This window comes from Myotis nattereri, assembly GCF_964212035.1.
Source record: "Myotis nattereri genome assembly, chromosome: 15".
NCBI classification, from domain to species: Eukaryota; Metazoa; Chordata; class Mammalia; order Chiroptera; family Vespertilionidae; genus Myotis; species Myotis nattereri.
Genome location: NC_138090.1, coordinates 7,639,098 through 7,659,215, shown reverse-complemented (window position 1 = coordinate 7,659,215; position 20,118 = coordinate 7,639,098). Strand labels below are relative to the sequence as shown.

General features: G+C 55.0%; 2 protein-coding genes across 2 annotated transcripts; one reads left to right on the top strand and one right to left on the bottom strand.

The window, feature by feature from the left end:
- Positions 1–2,611: 2,611 nt before the first annotated feature.
- On the top strand, positions 2,612–15,071 carry SLC38A7 (solute carrier family 38 member 7). Its single transcript, XM_081106851.1, has 11 exons — positions 2,612–3,352; positions 4,615–4,992; positions 6,375–6,573; positions 6,784–6,928; positions 7,767–7,865; positions 8,491–8,548; positions 8,742–8,856; positions 10,275–10,422; positions 11,154–11,353; positions 12,120–12,174; positions 13,162–15,071. Exons 2-11 carry the CDS (start codon positions 4,723–4,725, stop codon positions 13,262–13,264), a joined length of 1,392 nt encoding a protein of 463 aa, XP_080962977.1. The 5' UTR covers positions 2,612–3,352; positions 4,615–4,722; the 3' UTR covers positions 13,265–15,071.
- A 1,517-nt stretch (positions 15,072–16,588) lies between these two features.
- Positions 16,589–18,155, bottom strand: LOC308530237 (gamma-glutamylaminecyclotransferase-like). The gene is made up of 2 exons (XM_081106762.1): positions 18,048–18,155; positions 16,589–17,514 (listed from the first exon to the last, which is right to left on the bottom strand). The coding sequence occupies exon 2, from the start codon at positions 17,503–17,505 to the stop codon at positions 17,044–17,046; it is 462 nt and encodes a 153-aa protein (XP_080962888.1). The 5' UTR covers positions 17,506–17,514; positions 18,048–18,155; the 3' UTR covers positions 16,589–17,043.
- Between the last annotated feature and the right edge of the window lie 1,963 nt (positions 18,156–20,118).

The following is a 20,118-nucleotide window of genomic DNA, read 5'->3' as shown; positions in this document are numbered from 1 at the left end:
GGGCAGGCATGCCTCTGTTTATTATAGTTCAAAGTAGAATAGTTTCCAAATCTGGGTTTTAAAAAAAAAATACTGTTTCCCTAGCCTTATCTCTGGACATTCTGACCCAATATGTCTGAGATAAGGTTTGGGAGTCATTTTGTTCTTCAAATAATAAAAAGAGAAAATTTTCTAGGAGGTTCAGAAACACCCGATCCTTTGACCAGCCATTGGATACTATTGGACTGAACTGCCTCAGGCTTCCATCTACATGATCAAAGTCCAGCTCACTCAACCAACCTGAGAATTTTTTTAACCTTTTTCCTTTTGGACTGTGGAACTTTTTTTCATAGAAATTGTTGGTTTGTATCTAATAAATAGAAGATAATATTTTTCTTTTTCTAAAATGATAATCTTATAAAACTCTTGAGAAGCCCTGGCCGGGTAGCTCATTTAAAGTTGTCCAAATATGCCAAGTTTGTGGGTTCAATCCCCAGTCAGGGCACATATGTACAAGAGTCAAACAAAATATAAATAAGTGGAACAAGTCCCTCTCTAAAATCAATGTTTGTAGTCTTATAATTTTTTAATTGATTTCAGAGGAAGGAGGGAAGGGAGAGAGAGAGAAAGAAATATCAACATGAGAGAAAACATCAATTGGTTGCTCCCTGCACGTGCCCCAACCAGAGATGGAACCCGCAAGCTGGGTATGTGCCCTGACGGGGAATTGAACCCACCAGCTTTTGGTGTACATCACACCAACCAGAGAAATTTTTTAAATCTTGAGAATTTGTATCCAGAATATATAAAAGAACACACTTCAAGAATAAAAAGAGGGCGGGGGGATAAAATGGACACATATGTAATACCCTTTGTAATACTTTAAGCAATAAATAAAAAAAAAGAATAAAACGAAAAATAACCCAACTAATAACTGGGAAAAGTATCTGAATAGACATTTCTCCAAAGACACACTAATGGCCAATAAGCACATGAAAAGATGCTATCATCACTAGTCATCCGGAAAATGCAAATAAAAACCATAATGGGAATCACTTCACACCCACTAGGATGACTGTAATGAAAAGGACAGAATATAATAAGGGTCACCAAGGATGTGAAGAAATTGGACCCCTCACACAATGTTGATAGGAATGTAAAATAGTGGAGCTGCTTTGGAAAACAGTCCAGCAATTCTCAAAAAGTTAAACATAGGCTTACCATCTGACCTGGCAATTCCACTCTATACACTTACCCAAGACAAAAGAAAGCACACATCCACACAAACACTTGTCCATGAGTGTTCATAGCAGATTATTCACAATAGCCCAAAGTGGAAACATATCTAATGTCCAATCAACTGATGGATAAATAAAATGTGGTATAGCCATAGCATGGAATATTATCCTATACTGAGGCCTGGTGCACAAAATTCATGAACTGGGGAGGGAAGTCCCTCAACCCGACCTGCACCCTCTCGCAGTCCGGAAGCCCTCAGGGGATGTCCGACTGACAGCTTAGGCCCCCACCCCGCAATATGTAAGTCAACTGAACGCACACTGACCACTAGGGGGCACTCAACACATGAGCTGCCCCTTGGTGGTCAGTGTGCTCCCACAGGGGGAGCGCTGCTCAGCCAGAAGCCAGGCTCACGGCTGGCAAGCGCAGTGGTGGTGGCGGGAGCCTCTCCCACCTCCGCGGCAGTGCTAAGGACCCCTCAGGAGGTGTCTGCCTGATGGCTTAGGCGGGGAGCAGGCCTAAGCCATCAGGCAGACATCCCCCGAGGGGTCCTGGACTGCAAGAGGGCACAGGCTGCACTGAGGGACCCCCCCCCCTCCAGTGCACGAATGTCGTGCACCAGGCCTCTAGTTTAGTAATAAAATGGAATGCAGTACCAATATGCTTGCTCCAACATGGATGAAACTTGATAACAGCTCATCCAAAACACCAAGTAGGTTAGTGGTGCCAGGGGCTTGGGGGAGAGGAAATGGGGCTGGGGGGTGTTTGACTACTAATGGTTACAGGGTGTGTTGGTGGGGGGAGTGATAACAATGCTGAAATTAGATAATGGTTATGGTTGCAAAACTATAAATATACTAAAAAACCACTGTATTGGACTTTTTTTTCAATTTTATTTTCTAATATATTTTTAATTTATTTCGGAGAGGAATGGAGAGGGAGAGAGAGAGATACATCAATGATGAGAGAGAAACATTGATTGGCTGCCACCCACACGCCCACACGGGGAATCCAGCCCACAACCCTTGCAAGTGCCTCGGACCAGAATTGAGCCATGACCTCCTGATTCATAGGTCAATGCACAACCATTGAGCCATGCCTGCCAGGTGTACTGGACATTTTTAAAGGATCGATTTGAGGATAAAGTGCATAAAGCTCAAAAATATAAAACTATTACTTTTAAAACCTGCAAACAGCTCAGACATCCTTCAATAAGTGACCAATTAAGCAAACCAGAACAGTACACACATACCGTGGATAGACCAGTTAAGCAAACCAGAACAGCACACACATACCGTGGAGACTACCTGCGGAAACTACAACTCCCAGAGTGCCCCGCGCTCCGTAGCCCGACTGTCACGTGACCTCTGTTCACGTGTCTCCCCAGCCGGCTGGGACATGAGGTACCGTGGGTAGGTGGCTGAAAGTAGAAAACTGGAGGGTGGGAGCTTTAGGTCCTGGGGTACCCAAACCCCCGATCGCAGCAGAGCCCTGCCCACTCCCCGCAGGGCGATCAGAAGCCCGGTGTCCTTGGTCCCACGGCCGCCCTCGGTTGGCCGGTTCCTGCCGTCTCCACCCAGTCCTAGGCCCGGATCAATCTCGGTGCCTCCGCCCAGTTTACCCCACAGTAGCCCACTCGCCTCACTGCATGCCTGGGGCCATCCCCTCCGAGCGGGGTGCGCCCTGGTCCACCTCCCAGTGAGCCCACCCCTCCTATTTCGGGGATCCAGCCGCGGGCTGGAGTGGGGTCCCGCTCCGGTTGGGAACCGAGGGGCCTCCTGCAGTGATGCCAGCTCCCCGAGGGCGCCAGGCTCCTAGTTCTGGTTCTGCCGGCTGCCCGCTGTGACTTTAGCCCAGCGTCTTCCCTCCGTGCGCCTGTTTACCTGACTGACCTGGTTGGTGCTCCCTTCTACGACTTAGAGTCCGAGCGGCCCAGCTCGCCTCAATTTGCTGACCAGCACAAAACAGCTCAAACTCATCACTCTGCTGACGGCGGCCTTTTAGCAAAGAGAAAAGAAGAAATTGGGGCCAGAGAGGGAGAAATGAGGAGAGTCAGATCCCAGGCGTTTGGGGAGAAGGAGCTGTAAGGAGCAGCACCCCCTCCACCGTAGCCCTTACCAGGTGGGAAGAGCAGGTAAGCCGGGGAGGATGGAGCTGAGTAACTGGGGGGAGGGACGGCTGAGCGATCTTACACCCCTGTTCTGAGACGTGAGCAGGGCTGAGAGGGAGGTCCCACAGCTCTGGCAGCACTAGCTTTGCGGGGCTCTGCCTGGAGCTCTGCTGGGAGCCTGGGAGCCCAAGACTCTCTCTCTGCTACTCACTGCTCTGATTTTTTGGCTGAGTGGCTGGGTGGGTGTCCCCTGGCTGATCTTTCTGGAGTTGGAGCCAGCAGAGGGATACTTCCTCTGGGGCTGGTGTCTTGGTTGCAGGCGTGGTGACCGATGTCTAAGAGCATCATCACCTTCCTTTCTCCTTCTTGTGAGTGTACCATTCCCGACCTTGTTGGACCAGGACCAGGAGGAGCAGTGGGAACCATCTGAGTACTCAGGGGGCCTCCTTTGCCGTTCTAACCCCCGGCATGTTGAGGGCATCAGCGGGGATGGCTCTGTGGTGGGCAGTAGTTAGGTGAGCCATGTGGGAGATGAGTGAGAGCTGGCCTGACTTTTGAAGGACTTCGGAAGCTAGGGAGAATCCAGACCAGCCGTGGGCAAACTACGGCCCGCGGGCCGGATCCGGCCCGTTTGAAATGAATAAAACTAAAAAAAAAAAGACCGTACCTTTTTATGTAATGATGTTTACTTTGAATTTATATTAGTTCACACAAACACTCCATCCATGCTTTTGTTCCAGCCCTCCGGTCCAGTTTAAGAACCCATTGTGGCCCTCGAGTCAAAAAGTTTGCCCACCCCTGATCCAGACTCGCGGCTGGAGGGCGGTGTGCTGGTTCTGAGTGAGGGCTGCTCTTGGAACCCTGCGGTGTAGAAACAGGCTGGGAAGGCAGACAGATCGGTATCCAAACCCTACTCTGCAACTTGCTAACATATGACCCTGGATCACTGATTTGATCTCTCCAAGCCCCATGTCCCCTGTCGTAAGAATGGAATGAGATATGTCCATGACACTCCTGCCCATACATGGCCTCTTTCTAATGCTGGCAGGTTACTGCCCCTCTGTGTTATGTTTGTCTTATATACCGCCTGGGCCTGTAAGCCTGAAGCAAGCAGGATTTGCCTCGGACCTATTTCTGTCTCTGCCACCCCACACTATTGCCCCCAGTGCAGTATTCTGCACACAGGTGCACCTGGGTTCCAGTCCCAGCCATCTGATCTGGGGGAAGTCGTTTTGCCTTTCTGTGCCCACCTTGGCATAACAGTGGTACCTGCCTTTCCTGTCTAGGCTGGGAAGAGCCAGAGCCCACAGGCCTCCTGGGAGAACAGCTCTGAACAGGGCATGTGGTGGTGAGGCAGAATCTGCAGACCCGGCCGGAAGAGGGCTGTCAGGGCCATGGCCCAGGTCAGCATCAACAGTGACCTTGGCGAGTGGGGCTTCAGCACGGATGCTGGGGAGCGGGCCCGTCTCCTGCAGAGTCCCTGTGTGGACTCGGACCCGAAGAGTGAGGGGGAGGCCTCCCCTGAAAGTCTGAGCAGAGGCACCACGTCCTCGTTTGGGGCCATCTTCATTGTAGTCAACGCCTGCCTGGGGGCCGGACTGCTCAACTTCCCAGCAGCCTTCAGCACGGCCGGGGGCGTGGCCGCGGGCGTCACCCTGCAGATGGTGAGTGTGCGGGCCGAGAGGGCAGGAATGCAGTTCAGCTGGGGAGTCTGGCCTCTTTGCCTCAAAGGGGAGGCTCTGGATGAGGGGTGATCAGAGCTACCACGCTCCCCACCCTCACGCAAGGCAGATGTTACCCATCTATCCCAGCATTCTTTCCTCTGAGCCCAGATGAGGCTTCAAAAGCCTTGCGAGCAATCAGGGAAATTGGACATCAGTTGCATACTTAACAATCTTGTGGTATGTTTAAAAAAGAGGCCGCCTTCATCTTTTAAAACCACATGAAATAGTACTGATGAAGTGATATGAGAACTTGTGTTTTCTTCAAAATAATCCAGAGCCCGGCCCATGTGGCTTAGTGGTTGAGCATCGACCTATGAATCAAGTGGTCGCTGAATGGATTCCCGGTCAGGGCATGTGACCAGACAGTGGGCTTTACCCCAAGAGGGGGCTTCTTATCGATGTTTCTATCTCTCCATTCCTCTCCCTTTCTCTCTATTTATTTTTGTTCCGTCCCCACCACCCAGGCCTCCCTTTCTCTCTCTTTAAAATAAATTAAAAAATATTTTTACAGCCGAGACCGGTTTGGCTCAGTGGATAGAGCGTCGGCTTGTGGATTGAGGGGTCCCAGGTTCGATTCCGGTCGGGGGCATGTGCCTGGGTTGCGGGCGCATCCCCAGTGGGGGGTGTGCAGAAGGCAGCTGATCGATGTTTCTCTCTCATCAATGTTTCTAACTCTCTATCTCTCTCCCTTCCTCTCTGTGGAAAATCAATAAAATATATTAAAAATATATATATATATTTTTACAAAAGAGAGAGAACGTTTTTTAAAAAATATTAATCCAGAGTGGGTGAAACAATAGATGAAACAGGATTGGGCATGAATTGATCATTTTTGAGGCTGAGTGATAAGGACATGGGGGTCCATTATACCATTCTTTCTACTTTTGTGTGCATTTGAAATTTTCTACAAAGCTTTTGTTTCTAAAGAAAATCTCAAGTCTCCAGTAATCTACTAAAATTGCCCTGCAATGCCCTGACCGGTTTGGCTCAGTGGATAGAGCGTCGGCCTGCGGAGTGAAGGGTTCCAGGTTCGATTTCGGTCAAGGGCATGTAGCTTGGTTGCGGGCACATCCCCAGTAGGGGCTGTGCAGGAGGCAGCTGATGGATGTTTCTCTCTTATCGATGTTTCTAACTCTCTGTCCGTCTCCCTTCTTCTCTGTAAAAAATCATTAAAATATATTTTTTAAAGTTTCCCTGCAAGGTGAGGTCTCTATGCCAAACCAGCTTTGAGCACGGGCCCCGTAAATACTGAGCAAAACCAGGCTGTCCTTTGCTGCTGTCCAGGCCTTTTCCACACCCTCCTGCTCTGCCCCTGCCCACAGGGCATGCTGGTTTTCATCATCAGCGGCCTCGTCATCCTCGCCTACTGCTCCCAGGCCAGCAACGAGCGGACCTATCAGGAGGTGGTGTGGGCTGTGTGTGGCAAGCTGACGGGCGTGCTGTGCGAGGTGTCCATTGCCGTCTACACCTTCGGCACCTGCATCGCCTTCCTCATCATCATTGGGGACCAGCAGGACAAAAGTGAGGCTCCCTCTGTAGCCACCTCATCCCTCCCCCTTGGGCCTGGGAACCCTAGGGGTGGAGGGAAAGGGCATGGAACGCCTTCCCCTGGGAATCCTCCTCCCGGCTGCTGGGCCCATTAGACAGATGGAAGCCCCGAGGCCCATCGGAGCAGGAGGGCCGCACCTTGCAGTGGCCTGGCCTGACGTTCCCTCCTTCCTCCCTGTGCAGTTATAGCTGTGTTGGCAAAGGAGCCTGAGGGGGCCGGTGGCAGCCCCTGGTACACAGACCGAAAGTTTACCATCAGCCTCACCGCCTTCCTCTTCATCCTGCCCCTGTCCATCCCCAGGGAGATCGGCTTCCAGAAGTATGCCAGGTTCGGAGGCCCCACCCCAACCTGGGCCAGACAGAACCCTGGAGACCCAAGGGCTGCCAGGGAACCCTGTCCTCCATGCCACCTCCATGCAACTCCTGGGGCGGCAAGAGCGGGCAAGGCTGGCCAGCCAGGGCTTGCACGGGTTCCAGCAGAAGGCTTTCCTTGCTGTCAGCAGCAAAGGGAGACAGTGGCCCTGAGCATCAGTGGGATATTCAGTGTCCTTGTCAAAGGGACAGGTAGCAACCAGAGGGCAAAGGCAGCCTCTGGGCCTGGACCTTAGCTTTCCCGGAGAGAATGGGACTTTTGATCAGTTGGGGTTGCCATCCGGGCAGCACCTTCCCAGCAGCTTGTTATAAAGGGAGGAGACTGGCTGCCTGACTCAGGGTCTGAAAAGCTGTTTCCTGTGATCCGTAATCGGCAGGGTCGCACTCAGCTGTCTCCAAGGTCCCCTGTAATGTCGACATTCCAGTATTTGTACCTTCAACCCTTTTACCTCCAGTATCTCCTAGTTCTCAAGGGCCCTCCTTGCAGCCCTCGCCACATGTGGGCCACTCTGATTGAAGCCCAGCCCTCCAAGCCCTGGAGCTGAGCCAGTGCATTTCCTGATGGTCAGAAATGCCGGTCTGGTCCCCTGTGGGGTCCAGCTCCCTCCTGGCTGTGGCCAGTTTCTCCAAAACTTCTTTCTCATGCATTTCTGGAGTCTTTGCTGGAAATAGCCTCCCAAGTTTTCAGTAGACACTTGTGGCCACTAGAACTAAGGGTAGATGCCCCTGGGGTGGGAGCAGAGAAAGGGGGGCTGGGGCTGGGGAGGAAGGAGTTCCGTCCATTCTTCCCGCAGCTTCCTGAGCGTTGTGGGCACCTGGTACGTCACCGCCATCGTTATCATCAAGTACATCTGGCCGGACAAGGAGATGACCCCAGGGGACATCCTGACCAGGTGGGTGCGGACCCCCAAGAGACACGTGGGGTAGGATCGGCTGCTTGGGCCCCGGAAGGTGCCGAGTCAGACATCGAAAGGCCACACAGGGGCTCATCTTAAGGCTCAGTGGGGCTTCGCGCATCGGTCATCGTAGGAGCAAGCGGTCCTCATCTCTCTCCGCTGAAGGGAAGTGAGAACCAGAGACAGGAGAGAGTTTGCCACTAATGCCCAACCACTGAGCCAACGTGAGGCCTCAGGCTGTGGAGCCTGCCAGGATGGAGCTCCACATTTTTCCAACTTGTGCATCTCTGTAATGTCTGTATCTTCTACATGAGGATGGATCTATTTGGTCATTTTTTCTTTAAAAAAAGTTTATTTTTTTTTTTAAAGGAACAAACCAAAAAAAAAGTAAAAGGCCCAGTGTAGGGTTTCGGTCCCAGGAGGGCCTTGCAGAGCCTCAGTTTACTGACCTGTGAAATGGAGATGTGCCCTCTCCCCGTTCCCAGACTTCTGTGGGTGGAGTGTGTAGAAGGCTCACTGGTGGAGGCCATGGTTGGCTGGAGGAAGGGTAAGGGCATGAGGGTGGGGGGAGTTGGTGGCGGTGTCGGGTCCCCAGGCAGCACATTCTTGTGTTTATCCACAGGCCAGCTTCCTGGATGGCCGTGTTCAATGCCATGCCCACCATCTGCTTTGGATTTCAGGTGCCAGTTGCCAGGTCCCTGCGGCCCCCTTAGCTCACTCCCCACCCTGGGATGGAGCCCACATCACGGGCAGGATGGGGGATCCTGGGAGGAAGGATGGAGAGGGGACCCCAGGACTCGCCCCTCGTCCCTCCCTCTGGAAACGGGGAGTGAGGTCACTTCCCCAGCATAACTGTGACCTTCGCCCTGACAGTGCCACGTGAGCAGCGTGCCCATCTTCAACAGCATGCGGCAGCCCGAGGTGAAGACCTGGGGCGGGGTGGTGACGGCCGCCATGGTCATAGCCCTCGCTGTGTACATGGGCACAGGTGAGCGCTCCCGCCTTCCCTCCATTCCTAAGCGCTCCAGCCCAGCTTTCCCGGGGACAGCCTTGCACCCTTAGCGTGTCAGACCCTTCTGTAGGCATTGGCTTGAAGTGGGGCTGCCATGGGCCTCCCCCTGCCCAAATGAGAGGAACGGGTTCATCCATTCATTCAGCAGCTCTGCCTGGTAAGTGCCAGGAACTGTTCTCAGATGGGGGTGCCGTGGCGTAGGCCTGGCCCCGCCCTTGTGGAATGGACGGTTTAGGAGAGAGTCTATCGAGAGAAAAGCAGGAATCCGGAATTTCAGACAGTTGAGGGCCACAGTGAAACAGTAGGACATGTGAGTGAGACTGGGAGGGGCGCCTTTGGGGGATGGTTCACAGAAGCCTTCTCTCTGAGGGGGTGCATTTGGGGAGGCCCACATGATGAGACGGAGTCAGAGTCGGAAGGGGCAGAGGAAGAGCATTCCAGGCAGAGGAACCAGAAACTGCCGAGTCCTTGAGCAGGGACTGATGAAAGGTGTGTGTGGCTGGAGTGGAGCAAGGTGGGGGGGTGACAGGGCCAGGTCTCCTGGGGTCTGGAGGATTGCTGGGAGCCAGAGCGAAAGGCTCGCAGGCAGGTGTGTCCGTGAGAGATGGCTGTGGGTGCTGTGGGGAACGGCTGGGATAGGGAGCAGGGCTGCGAGACCTGGAGGATGGCCCAGTGATTCCTCCACAGACAGTTCTGGGGCCTCTGCCTCTGAAGGCACAGCCAGGAACCAGGCAGGCCCTGTCCTCCTGGGGCTCGTGTTCTGCTTGGAGAAGCAGATCATAAGTTAAAAAAGAAAAGGAGCCCTAACCGGTTTGGCTCAGTGGATAGCGCATCGGCCTGCGGATGCAAGGGTCCCAGGTTCGATTCCAGCCAAGGGCATGTACCTTGGTTGCGGGCACGTCCCCAGTGGGGCGTGTGCAGGAGGCAGCTGATGGATGTTTCTCTCTCATCGATGTTTCTAACTCTCTATCCCTCTCCCTTCCTATCTGTAAAAAAGTCAATAAAATATATTTTAAAAAAGAAAAGGAAAGAAAGAATTCAGAGAGAACGTGGGCTCTGAAGGAAATAGGCTGATGTGAGAGTGCTGGGGGTGGGGCGATTGTGGGCAGGCCGGGTGGGGAGGCGTCTCTAGAGAGGGGACATGGAGCCGAGGCCTGAGTGGTCGGATGAAGAGCTGGCTGTGAGAGCAACGTGCGGGCAGCGTGAGATCAGAGGTGGCAGTGGGGGCAGCCGTGAGAAGGCCGGGGAGGAGGCTTTGACACCAGCCCACCACCCTCAGCCTGCACAGCTGCTCCAACGCCCTCCCTGTCTGATGTCCCACCCAGCGGTGGGCAGTCCCTCCGCCTTCCCCTGCCAGGGTGGCGCCTTCCCAGCCCTTTGCTCCCTACCCTCAGGCATCTGTGGCTTCCTGACCTTTGGAGCGTCTGTGGACCCCGACGTGCTCCTGTCCTACCCCTCCAACGACGTGGCCGTGGCCGTGGCGCGCGCCTTCATCATCCTGAGCGTGCTCACCTCCTACTCCATCCTGCACTTCTGTGGCCGGTGAGCCCCCGCCCACGGGGGTGCGCCCTCGGGGCCCCTGATAACCCTTTATCCCGTGGTCCTTTGACCTTGTATGGACCCTGTTTGTAGAAGGAGAAACTGAAGCCCGTGGGGAAAAGTCAGTGCCTACCCCCAGCCGGGTCTTCCCTCCGGCTTGTCCCATGGTCCCCAGAACATTCTGTGAGTCCTCTGAGAACCTCTAGTCCAGATCCTTTCCTGAACACCAGCCTTCTGGGTGTCCCAGGCCCTTCCCTTTCAGGAGAATAGAATCGGTTCCCCCGGTGACCACATCCTGGGCCAGGCAGGGCGCTAAGCCCTGCATATTCACCCCCATCCAGTCCCCAGGCAGCCCCGAGATCGCTGCTGGGCCCCTTTACAGAGAGGAACAGGCTCGCCCCATCCACCCAGTCAGGGGTCTGGCTCCGGGAGCTGGTGGTGGGACTGTGAACAGGGGAGCCTCTGAGCCCCTCCCTGTGTGCAGGGTGGGGGGACTGTGAGCAGGGGAGCCTCTGAGCCCCTCCCTGTGTGCAGGGTGGGGGGACTGTGAGCAGGGGAGCCTCTGAGCCCCTCCCTGTGTGCAGGGTGGGGGGACTGTGAGCAGGGGAGCCTCTGAGCCCCTCCCTGTGTGCAGGGTGGGGGGACTGTGAGCAGGGGAGCCTCTGAGCCCCTCCCTGTGTGCAGGGTGGGGGGACTGTGAGCAGGGGAGCCTCTGAGCCCCTCCCTGTGTGCAGGGCGGTGGTCGAAGGCCTGTGGCTGCGCTACCAGGAGATGCCCGTGGAGGAGGACGTGGGGCGGGAGCAGCGGCGGCGAGTGCTGCAGACGGTGGTCTGGTTCCTGCTCACCCTGCTGCTGGCGCTCTTCATCCCCGACATCGGCAAGGTCATCTCGGTCATCGGAGGCCTGGCCGCCTGCTTCATCTTCGTCTTCCCAGGTGCGGACCCCTGGCGCCCCCGCAGCACTGCCTCCCTCCCGGCCAGAGCGCCTCCCTGTCTCACCTCCGGGGGAGAGGAGCCACCAGCCTGTGTGGTCACCCGCCACAGGCTCTGGGCTGACCCGGGCCCAAGCACCATCTGATAGGAAGATGCTGTTCTCTCCACTTCCTGACGAGGCGATGGGAGGTTCATGACGTGAATTCAGCTAACGGGTCACAACCTTTCCAACGCCAAGCCTGTCTAGGTCCTCAACCTGTACCCTCAGTCCCGCGTTCAGGTCTCTGTGGCTCCCTGGCGATCAGGGTTGTGCCTGGTCAGTCCCCAGAGGGCAGTGGGGTCTGTGGCTGCACCCTGACCCAGAAGCCGGGAGCCCTGAGTGTCAGACGGGTCTGCCACCAGGTCCCTGGGAAGCTGTTCCACCTGCCCAGCCATGAGTGCCACTTGTACCCAGTTTATTCCACCCTGACAGCCCCTGCCACTCGGCGCGGAGCAAGGGGGCCACGTCCGCTCAGCAATCACCGGGAAGGGCCCGGGCGTGCTGCCCCGTTAGCCCCGAGTGCTGCACGCGGCTCACGGTGTGCCTGTGGGTGCTGGCGTCTCCTGGGAGAGCCCATGCCAGGCCTCGGGCTGGGTGTGGGGGCAGTGGTGGAGTATCTGGAAAAGCCAACAGGCCTTTCTCCATCCACCGCTGCCTCGTGGTCAGGGGGGAGCTGGGCCCGGGGAAGGGGCCCAGCCAAGCTCTCGGGGCCGCCTCTTCTCTTCCAGGGCTGTGCCTCATCCAAGCCAAACTGTCTGAGATGGAGGAGGTCAAGCCAGCCAGGTAAAGCAGCGCCAGCCTGGTCCTCAGGGGAGGCGCCACACGGGAGGGAGCCTTCGAGGGGGCCCTAAAGTCACAGGGGTCAGGAGACTGGCCCACTTTGAAAAACGGGAGTGTTTTAAAATTCCTTTTAAAAAATGGGTAATGTGCTAGTTAGGACAGTGCAAGCCCTCCTGAAGGACCTCAGAGAGAAGAGTGGAATCCCCCCTCCTCCACAGCCCAGATGCCACCCTCCCCCACCCCAGCTCCATGTCCCAGCAGGGTCTGCGCCCTCCCGGACTCTGCCTGTGTGCCTGCCTGTGTGCACACAGCTGTGAATATGTGTACACAGACACGTGGGGTTCGGGGTCTAGTTATGTGTTTTTTCATTTGTTTGTTTTTTAAATATATTTTTATTGATTTTTAGAGAGAGAGGAAGGGAGAGGGAGAGGGAGATAAGAGACATCGATGAGAGAAGAACATCATGGATCGACTGCCTCATGCAGGCCCCCTACTGGGGATGGAGCCTACAACCCGGGCATGTGCCATGACTAGGAATTGAACTGCAACCTCATGGTTCATAGGTCAGCGCCCAGCAACTGAGCCACACTGGCCGAGCTGTTTTGTTTATTTTTTTTAATGAAATGGCTCACACCGTGACCTGCTTTTCCCCGAAACATCTCTCCGTCAGGAGACACGCATTCCAACCCTGGTCCTGCCCTTGACCTCCTATGACCAGTCCATCCCATTAGGTCTTGGTCTCCTTACCTGTGGCTCAGGGGTCATACCCCCGGCAGCGCACACCTTTGTATGAAAAGTCCCTGCGAAGTAGGAAGGGCTCTCCCCACAGGAGAAGTGGTTTAGGTCAGTGGCCGCCAGTCGGTGGTCCGTGAGGCCCGAAAGGTTGGCGACCGCTGGTGTAGGTGGTTATGGTGATGAATGTGTGTGTGTATCGAAGTCTGCAGCCACGGGTGGGTTGGTTGACAGGCCGGTCTCCCCCTCTGCCTACAGCTGGTGGGCGCTGGTCAGTTACGGGGTCCTCTTAGTCACCCTGGGAGCCTTCATCTTCGGCCAGACCACAGCCAACGCCGTCTTCGTGGATCTGTTGGCATAACCACGGCCTCCTTGGCACCCAGGAACCCATCTCAGAGCTGCGGGGCCACGCTGACTCGGGCTTCATTCCCCTCTCCTGGTGGGGTGATTCCAGGGACCGATCTGGGCTGAAATCGGACCCCACAGTCTGGAGCCTGCAGCACGGGCATGTGGCCTGACTGGGAATTGAACACACCAGCTCCCTTCCTGCTCCCCCGTCCTGGCGGGGCCCTGGATGGCGGGAGGGGGGCCACAGGAGCCTCCCCGCTGCCTCCAGCTCTCAGCTCCTCCAGGCCTGGAGCCCACGGTGAAGAGGCTCAGCAGGTCTCAGGAGAAGGCAGCAGCATGACTTCCCTCGGGAGAAATGGGGGCGCCCTCTCCACAGAGCAGGGGCTGTGCTCCCTCCCCAGGACTCACGCCTGCTCCGTCTGTCCGCGGACCAGCCAGCAGTGGCTTCCTCTGGGCTCCGGCCAGTCCCAAAGGTAGCGCTGAATTCACACGGATGCACAGAGGCAGGTAGAGTCCGTGCCTCGCCCACTCCCTCCTGGGCCCATGGTGAGCCCGCAGCCCTCTTTCCCACGGCTGACTGACATTCCCCGAGGCTTCGGGGCCTCACCGAGTGTCTCTCCCCAAACCTCAGGGTCCGGGCGTCCCCCTCCTCCTCCATCCCCAGACGTCACCAAGTCTTATGTTTACAAACGGTGCCCGCCAGGCTCAGCCAGGGACCAGGCTCAGCCAGGGACCAGGGGCCGTCCGTGCCTCAGTGCTGTGAGCACTCCGCCTCCCACTCCACCTCCTTAGCTTTCCCTGTGGCAGGGGGAGAGGGGGGTGCTTCTCTCTCAGATTCCAGATGGGCCCCTCTTTTCAGAGGCACAAAAGTGGGTGATGGAGAAGGCTGGGGACCTTTCGGACCTGTGCAGGCTGGGCTGGCCAGGGTCAAGGTGAACCTGCCTGCTACCCTCTCCTCCGATGACTGCTGCTCTCTGCCTCCTCTGCCGTCCCCCATGGGGTAGCCCAGAGGCACGCAGGGTGCCGAGCTGTCATTGACTGGGCAGCAGGAGAAGGCAGCTCCGCCAGCCTGGAACTTACAACCTGGATCCTGTCTGCCTTTCCCCCACCCCATCCCTTCTTCACCCCCCACCCCATTTGTCTATGTAGCTCAATCTCCTGCTCACCTAAGTATTGGGGGGGGCAGGATACCAAACCCTCCCTTGTCAACTTCCTCAGCTCCACACAGTCACACTGAGGTCACACCTGGATTATGCCCCAGGCATGGTGAGGGGGGCCCTTCTCCCATTGCACATGCCCATCGGGCTTCCCGTGCCCGGAACGCCCAGCATTTCCCCGGCCCCTCCTGCCCCAAACCTCTGTCCTGGGCCGGGTATTGGAACCCCAGCCAGCAGCCCACCAGTCAGGGCAGTGAGATCTAGGAAACAGGCTGGCGGGAGGCCCCATAGGCTTCTGCCCAGCCCCCACACTGGGGACCCGCCTCTCCTCACCTCCTGGCCCCTGGGGCCGGAGCCCCTCTGCTGGTTCCTCTCAGCCCAGCCCCGCTGCACCTCACCAGGCCCGCCAGCACCCATCCCTGACAAGGTGGGGAGGGTGTCCCAGGCAGCATGGCCGCTCAGCCTCCTGACGCTGGATTTCAGGGGTGGAGGGAGGTAAGGGAGTCATTGCACAGCATCCGTCGGGGAAAGAGGCTGGAATCCGGCCTCAGCCCAAACTCAGGGGCCCCGACCCTCCCTGCTGGGGCATTTTACTGTTTCTTTTCTACTCGGGCACATTCAGACCAGGGAAGGTGGTTAATAAAAAGGAGCTTGTGCTACTGAGCCGTGTGACCTGTGTCTGGCGCTGGGGACAGAGTCCAGGCCACTGCTGACGGGTGGGGTGGGGAGGGGTGAAGGTGGAGGATGGGGTGAGGCAGGGCCCTCTAGCTTTATTGTCTATAACCCCTGTCTCAGGAATGGGCACCATCCTGTTTTCTTTACCAAGTTGGAAACTACGAGTGGTGTTTTTTTAATCCTAGTCATGTTTTTTTTTTTAAATACATTTTATTTATTTTTTTACAGAGAGGAGGGGAGAGGGACAGAGCTAGAAACACCGATGAGAGAGAAACATCAATCAGCTGCCTCCTGCACACACCCCACCGGGGATGTGCCCGCAACCAAGGTACATGCCCTTGACTGGAATCGAACCTGGGACCCTTCAGTCCACAGGCCAACGCTCCATCCACGGAGCCAAACTGGTCAGGGCCTAGTCATGTTTTTTTTTTAAAGATGTTTTTATTGATTTGGGGGGGAGAGCTGGAAACATCAATGATGGGAGGGAATCATGGATCAGCTGCCTCCTGCCCACCCCTCACTGGGATTGAGCCTGCAGCCTGGGCATGTATGTGCCCTAAGAATCGAACCGTGGCCTCCTGGTTCATCACTGGGCTTCACAGCTCTGAAGGAGCGGAAGCTGGGAGATGTTAAATAGCCGGCCCAGGGACACAGAGCTAGGAAAACGAGCCAGACAGCCTTCTCCCATACGTGAACGAACAAGTGACAGGCGCTCTCAGCGGACCCCAGAAGGCAAGCTCAGGAACCTACAACCCCCACGCGGGCACCAGCACCACATCTCGGGGAGCCCTGGGGTCGCTCTCCCAGCCAGTCCACTTCCATGGTGCGTTGTCTGCCGGCAAGTAGCTCTGGGCAAGTCGCGCTTCACCTCTCTGGGCTCATTTCCCGATCTCTAAAGTAGAATGGTAACCACTGACTTCATTACCTGCCGGGGAGAAGGCAGCCAGTGTAAAGAAAGCACGTGATGCCTGGCGGGGTGGGTCAGTGGTTGAGCGTCAGCCTATGAACCAGGAGATCACATCAGGGCACATGCCCGGGTTGTGGACTCGGTCTCCAGTGGGGGGGGAGGGGGGGTGCAGAAGGCAGCCAATGGATGATTCTCTCCCATTGATTTTTCTGTCTCCTCCCCTCCTCTCTAAAAGCAATAAAAATATTTTTAAAAAAATAAAGCTCATGACAATGACAGAGTGTTTTATAGCCAGAAATCCATGTTTAGAGAAGAAATATGAAAACTCAGTTTCCCCTTGGGAGGACAAGGCGGTGCTTTCTCCATCTTTAACCCGCATACTGAGTTCTTTTATATATACATATTTGATTTTCTAAAACATTTAATTTTATTTATTTATTTTTTTTTAAAAACATTTAATTTTAAATGATCATCTTTAATAGTCTCTTTAATAAGCTTGATCTGAAAATTGTGAAGAAAAATGTTGTATGTCCTCCAAAACTACTCTAAAATGCAACATGCTTTTCTTGAGTTTCTTTTATTATTTATTACACTGAGACATCCAAGATCAGCTTAGCATTTTTTTTTTCTTGGTGCGATACAGGTCAGAATCAATAGAGTAGGGCTGCTGAAATCTAGCTGCAACACAAAGTCTTCACATTCATTTTAAATGTCATCTTCAGATTAAAGCAAAGCAGAGAGAGAAGCAAGAAAAGTGTGATAACATACGAGTTCCTGAAATGCCATTTAGGGGAATTAAAATCCTAAATTTGTCTTACCCAGGACATTCAAAAACCTAATGCTCTTTAAGCAGCGAGCAATAAAGCAGTATGGGATGGATAGATTTAAGGGCACAATCTGGTTATTGGTATGTCAAAATTATCTAGGAAATTGGCTGACTAGTAAAAGAAAGAGAGTCTTTTCCCGCAGATGGAGTTTTACAGATATTTGTTTCCCCAGGTCTTATCCTCGGGGCCCTGTGTGTCCCCTGGCTGGGGAGCCTGCCTTGGGCTTTTATCTGTTTTCCCGTGGATTGTAGGGGAGCCCGTGCGCCCCCTGCGAGTCGTAACTGTCGAGGTGCGGGAGCTGGGCCCACTCGGGCGGGTAGGTGGCCGTGATGTACACGCAGCACTGCAGGCGCCTTTCGGCGGCGGGGGGCTCCTCGGGGGCGCCCTCGGGCCCGAGCACCGCGACGCTCACCCGCACGCGCTGGTACAGGTCGGGGCAGCCTTCGAACTCATCGAGGACGCGCAGCATCTGCTCGTCCACAGCGTAGATCTCCCCGAACACGCGGCGGCCGCGCCCCGGCAGGTTCAGCAGCCGCGGAATGTTGTGCTCCCCGGCGATCACCAGGGGGAACGGCTCCACCGTGCGGCCCCGGCCCCGGAAGGTGGCGCAGCCGTTGGTGGCGTCCAGCAGGACCTTGTGGTTGGGCTGGCCTCGCTTCAGGGTCCCGTACACGAACACGTCGGCCATCGGGCAGGCCTGGGGGCAGAATGAGCCAGGCCTCCGCCGAATGGGCCGATCGGGGAACTCGGTTAGCCGCCCGGTCCCGGTCCCGGTCCCGGCCCTCCCCGTCCTCCTGGCCCCACCGCCCCGCACCCCGCGGGCCGGGCCGGGACGCAGCCCCGGAGCAGCGCGCCGCGCAGGGACGGACGAACCGAGTCCCCGGGCCCCCGGGGCAGCCGCGCAGACCGGCGGCGGGGCAGCTCCGGGTCCTCGGCTCGGCCCCAGCCCGACCCTCACCTGCTGCAGAGCGCGGGGCCCTGGGGCCCGCAGACTGAGCTCTACCGGCTTAGGGCACACACTCTGACTCGCTGGGTCTGGGTGGGGCCGGGGGTCCGCAGCCGAGGCTCCCAGTGCCGCCCGCGCTCTGGCTCCGGGACCAGACCTTCAGGAGCAGGGACTGGGGGGCAAAGGTCTCGGCCCCAGGGGTGCCTGGGTGGGGTCTCAGCACTGCCCTGACACCGTAGGAACTCGGGGAACCCGTTCACTTCTCTGAACCCCGCTTTCCTCACCTCTAAAGCCGGGATGAGGGTGTCCACCTTGTCGATGTCGATATTCTGAACCTGAAAGACAAACGGCCCAATTCTGGGACGCGCCTGGAAGAAAGCAGGGGTTATGTTGGTCAGCTCTCTCCAGGAAGGAGTGTGCCACTGCAGTTTCTCCCTTTGGCCACTGGAGGTCACCATTGTGTAATGTCTGCTTTTGGGGAAGTGAGGCGCCCAAGCCTCAGAGGAGTGACCCCGGCCTCTGGGTCAGCAGGGCTCCTGGTGATCTCACTGCTGCCTAGAAATTCTAAGTGGAATCCCTACACCCGGGCAGGGCCTGCGGTCTGGAGGGGGACTCAGACCAACCCATCACAGAAACTAGCAGTGGTGGGTGGACTAACAGTGTGCTAGGTGGAGGTTAGGTATTGCAAATCCAGATTTGGTAACAATTCACTGCTAAGATACAATGAAAAAAATTTCTAAAAATATATATTTATATATATAAAATAAGGGGTGTGCCCTTCTAGTTGCTAGATGGGACGCTGGCAGGTTCACAAATCGCTCGGTAAAGCCAGTAGATTTTCAAAATAAAAGAAAATTTTCCGTCGGTGTGGCAGAAGGCCAAAGAGTGTCGCCAGGAAAACAAGCAGACACGCTGTCCTTCAAACACTGTTTCCTGGGGGAGAGGGGAGGGAAGGGAGACAGGCACAGGACCCACCCATTGGGTCATTTTTCCATTAAAAATGAAACCGATGTATTTCCACTCCAACATGCAAGGAGCGCGGACATGCTCACTCCATCCTGACAGCAAGCTGGAAAGCCATCAACTCTTAGATAGGTAAGAAAAGTCAGGTTACGGTGTACCTGGATGGGAAGGAGCAAGCGCAGCAGACAAATAATGGAGCAGAGACTCACCAGCAGAAGCCTCCACGGGAACCAGTGCCAGGGCGCGGAAGCCGGAACTATCATCTATGACCTGCCGCAGGCTCACTCAGGCAAGTCAGAGATACAAGCTCCAGGGGACCCAGCCACAGGGGGTGGGGAGGTGGCCACACTTTACCTCCCGGAGCTCCACCTGGCTCTCACTGTAAACAGAAGAATCCCCTTCGTGCTTCTGGCAGAAGGATGAAAGGAACTACTTTGAAAAGTGCCCTAGCATTCATTCCCTTCTTCACAGGATCTGTCCTCAGGAGAAGTGGGGTTTTATCAGACCTTAACTGACCTACGGGCAGGGGAAGACCCAACTCCAGCCAGCTCTAGCCCTCCAGCTGGGGGGCGGGGAGTCCCCAGCTCCAGCCCGCTCTAGCCATCTGGTGGGACTGGGAGGGGAACTGAGAGGCACATGTGAAGTTCACATGCAGAATGCAGGCTCGCTGAAAGACTGATCGGATCATCGGGCTGTAGAACACTGCCCCGGCCCCCACACCCTACCACCACCTCAGTAAAGGCCCAGCAGTTCCTTTACCCAGCATATTAAGTCCAGCCATCAAGAAAAAATTGTGAGGATGTATCGGGTTAAATAAAGTGTATTATTAAAATTTCTTTACATTGTGAAAAATAAAGAAAAAATTGTAAGACATACTAAAAGGCAAAACAAAACAAAAACCAACCCACAAAAAAAAAAAAAAAAAAACCAAAAACACAGTTTAAAGACACAGAGCAAGCATCAGAGCTAGGCTTCTTGCAGGGATGTTGAAATTATCAGACCAGGAATTAAAAACAACTCTGATTAAAATGCTAAGGGCTCTAATTGGCAAAGTAGATGGGCAATGGAACCAGACAGGTGGAAATTCTAGGAAAGAATCTGCGTCTCAGGATATCTCAACACTGAAAAGCAAATAGAAAAAAAAAGTCAAAAAAAGAACAGAAAAGAAACAACTACTGAAAGAGTAACTACTTTTAGTAGAGACAAGGACGGAAAGAGTAACATATGTATAATGGGGATACCAGAAGGAGAAGAGAGAAAGGAACAGAAAATATATTTGAAATAATACTGGCTGAGAATTTCCCCAAAATTAATGTCAGACACCAAACCACAGATCCAGGAAGCTCAGAGATAACCTAGCAGGATAAATGCCAAAAAATATGACACATAGTC

What these genes read in the sequence shown, in the direction of transcription:
- SLC38A7 (XM_081106851.1), top strand. Translation starts at nt 4,723, where the DNA reads ATGGCCCAGGTCAGCATCAACAGTGACCTTGGCGAGTGGGGCTTCAGC. An exon ending in CCAGGGGACATCCTGACCAG is followed by an intron (nt 7,866 to 8,490) that starts GTGGGTGCGGAC and finishes GTTTATCCACAG; the next exon opens with GCCAGCTTCCTGGATGGCCG. An exon ending in CTTCATCTTCGTCTTCCCAG is followed by an intron (nt 11,354 to 12,119) that starts GTGCGGACCCCT and finishes CTTCTCTTCCAG; the next exon opens with GGCTGTGCCTCATCCAAGCC.
- LOC308530237 (XM_081106762.1), bottom strand. Translation starts at nt 17,505, where the DNA reads ATGGCCGACGTGTTCGTGTACGGGACCCTGAAGCGAGGCCAGCCCAAC.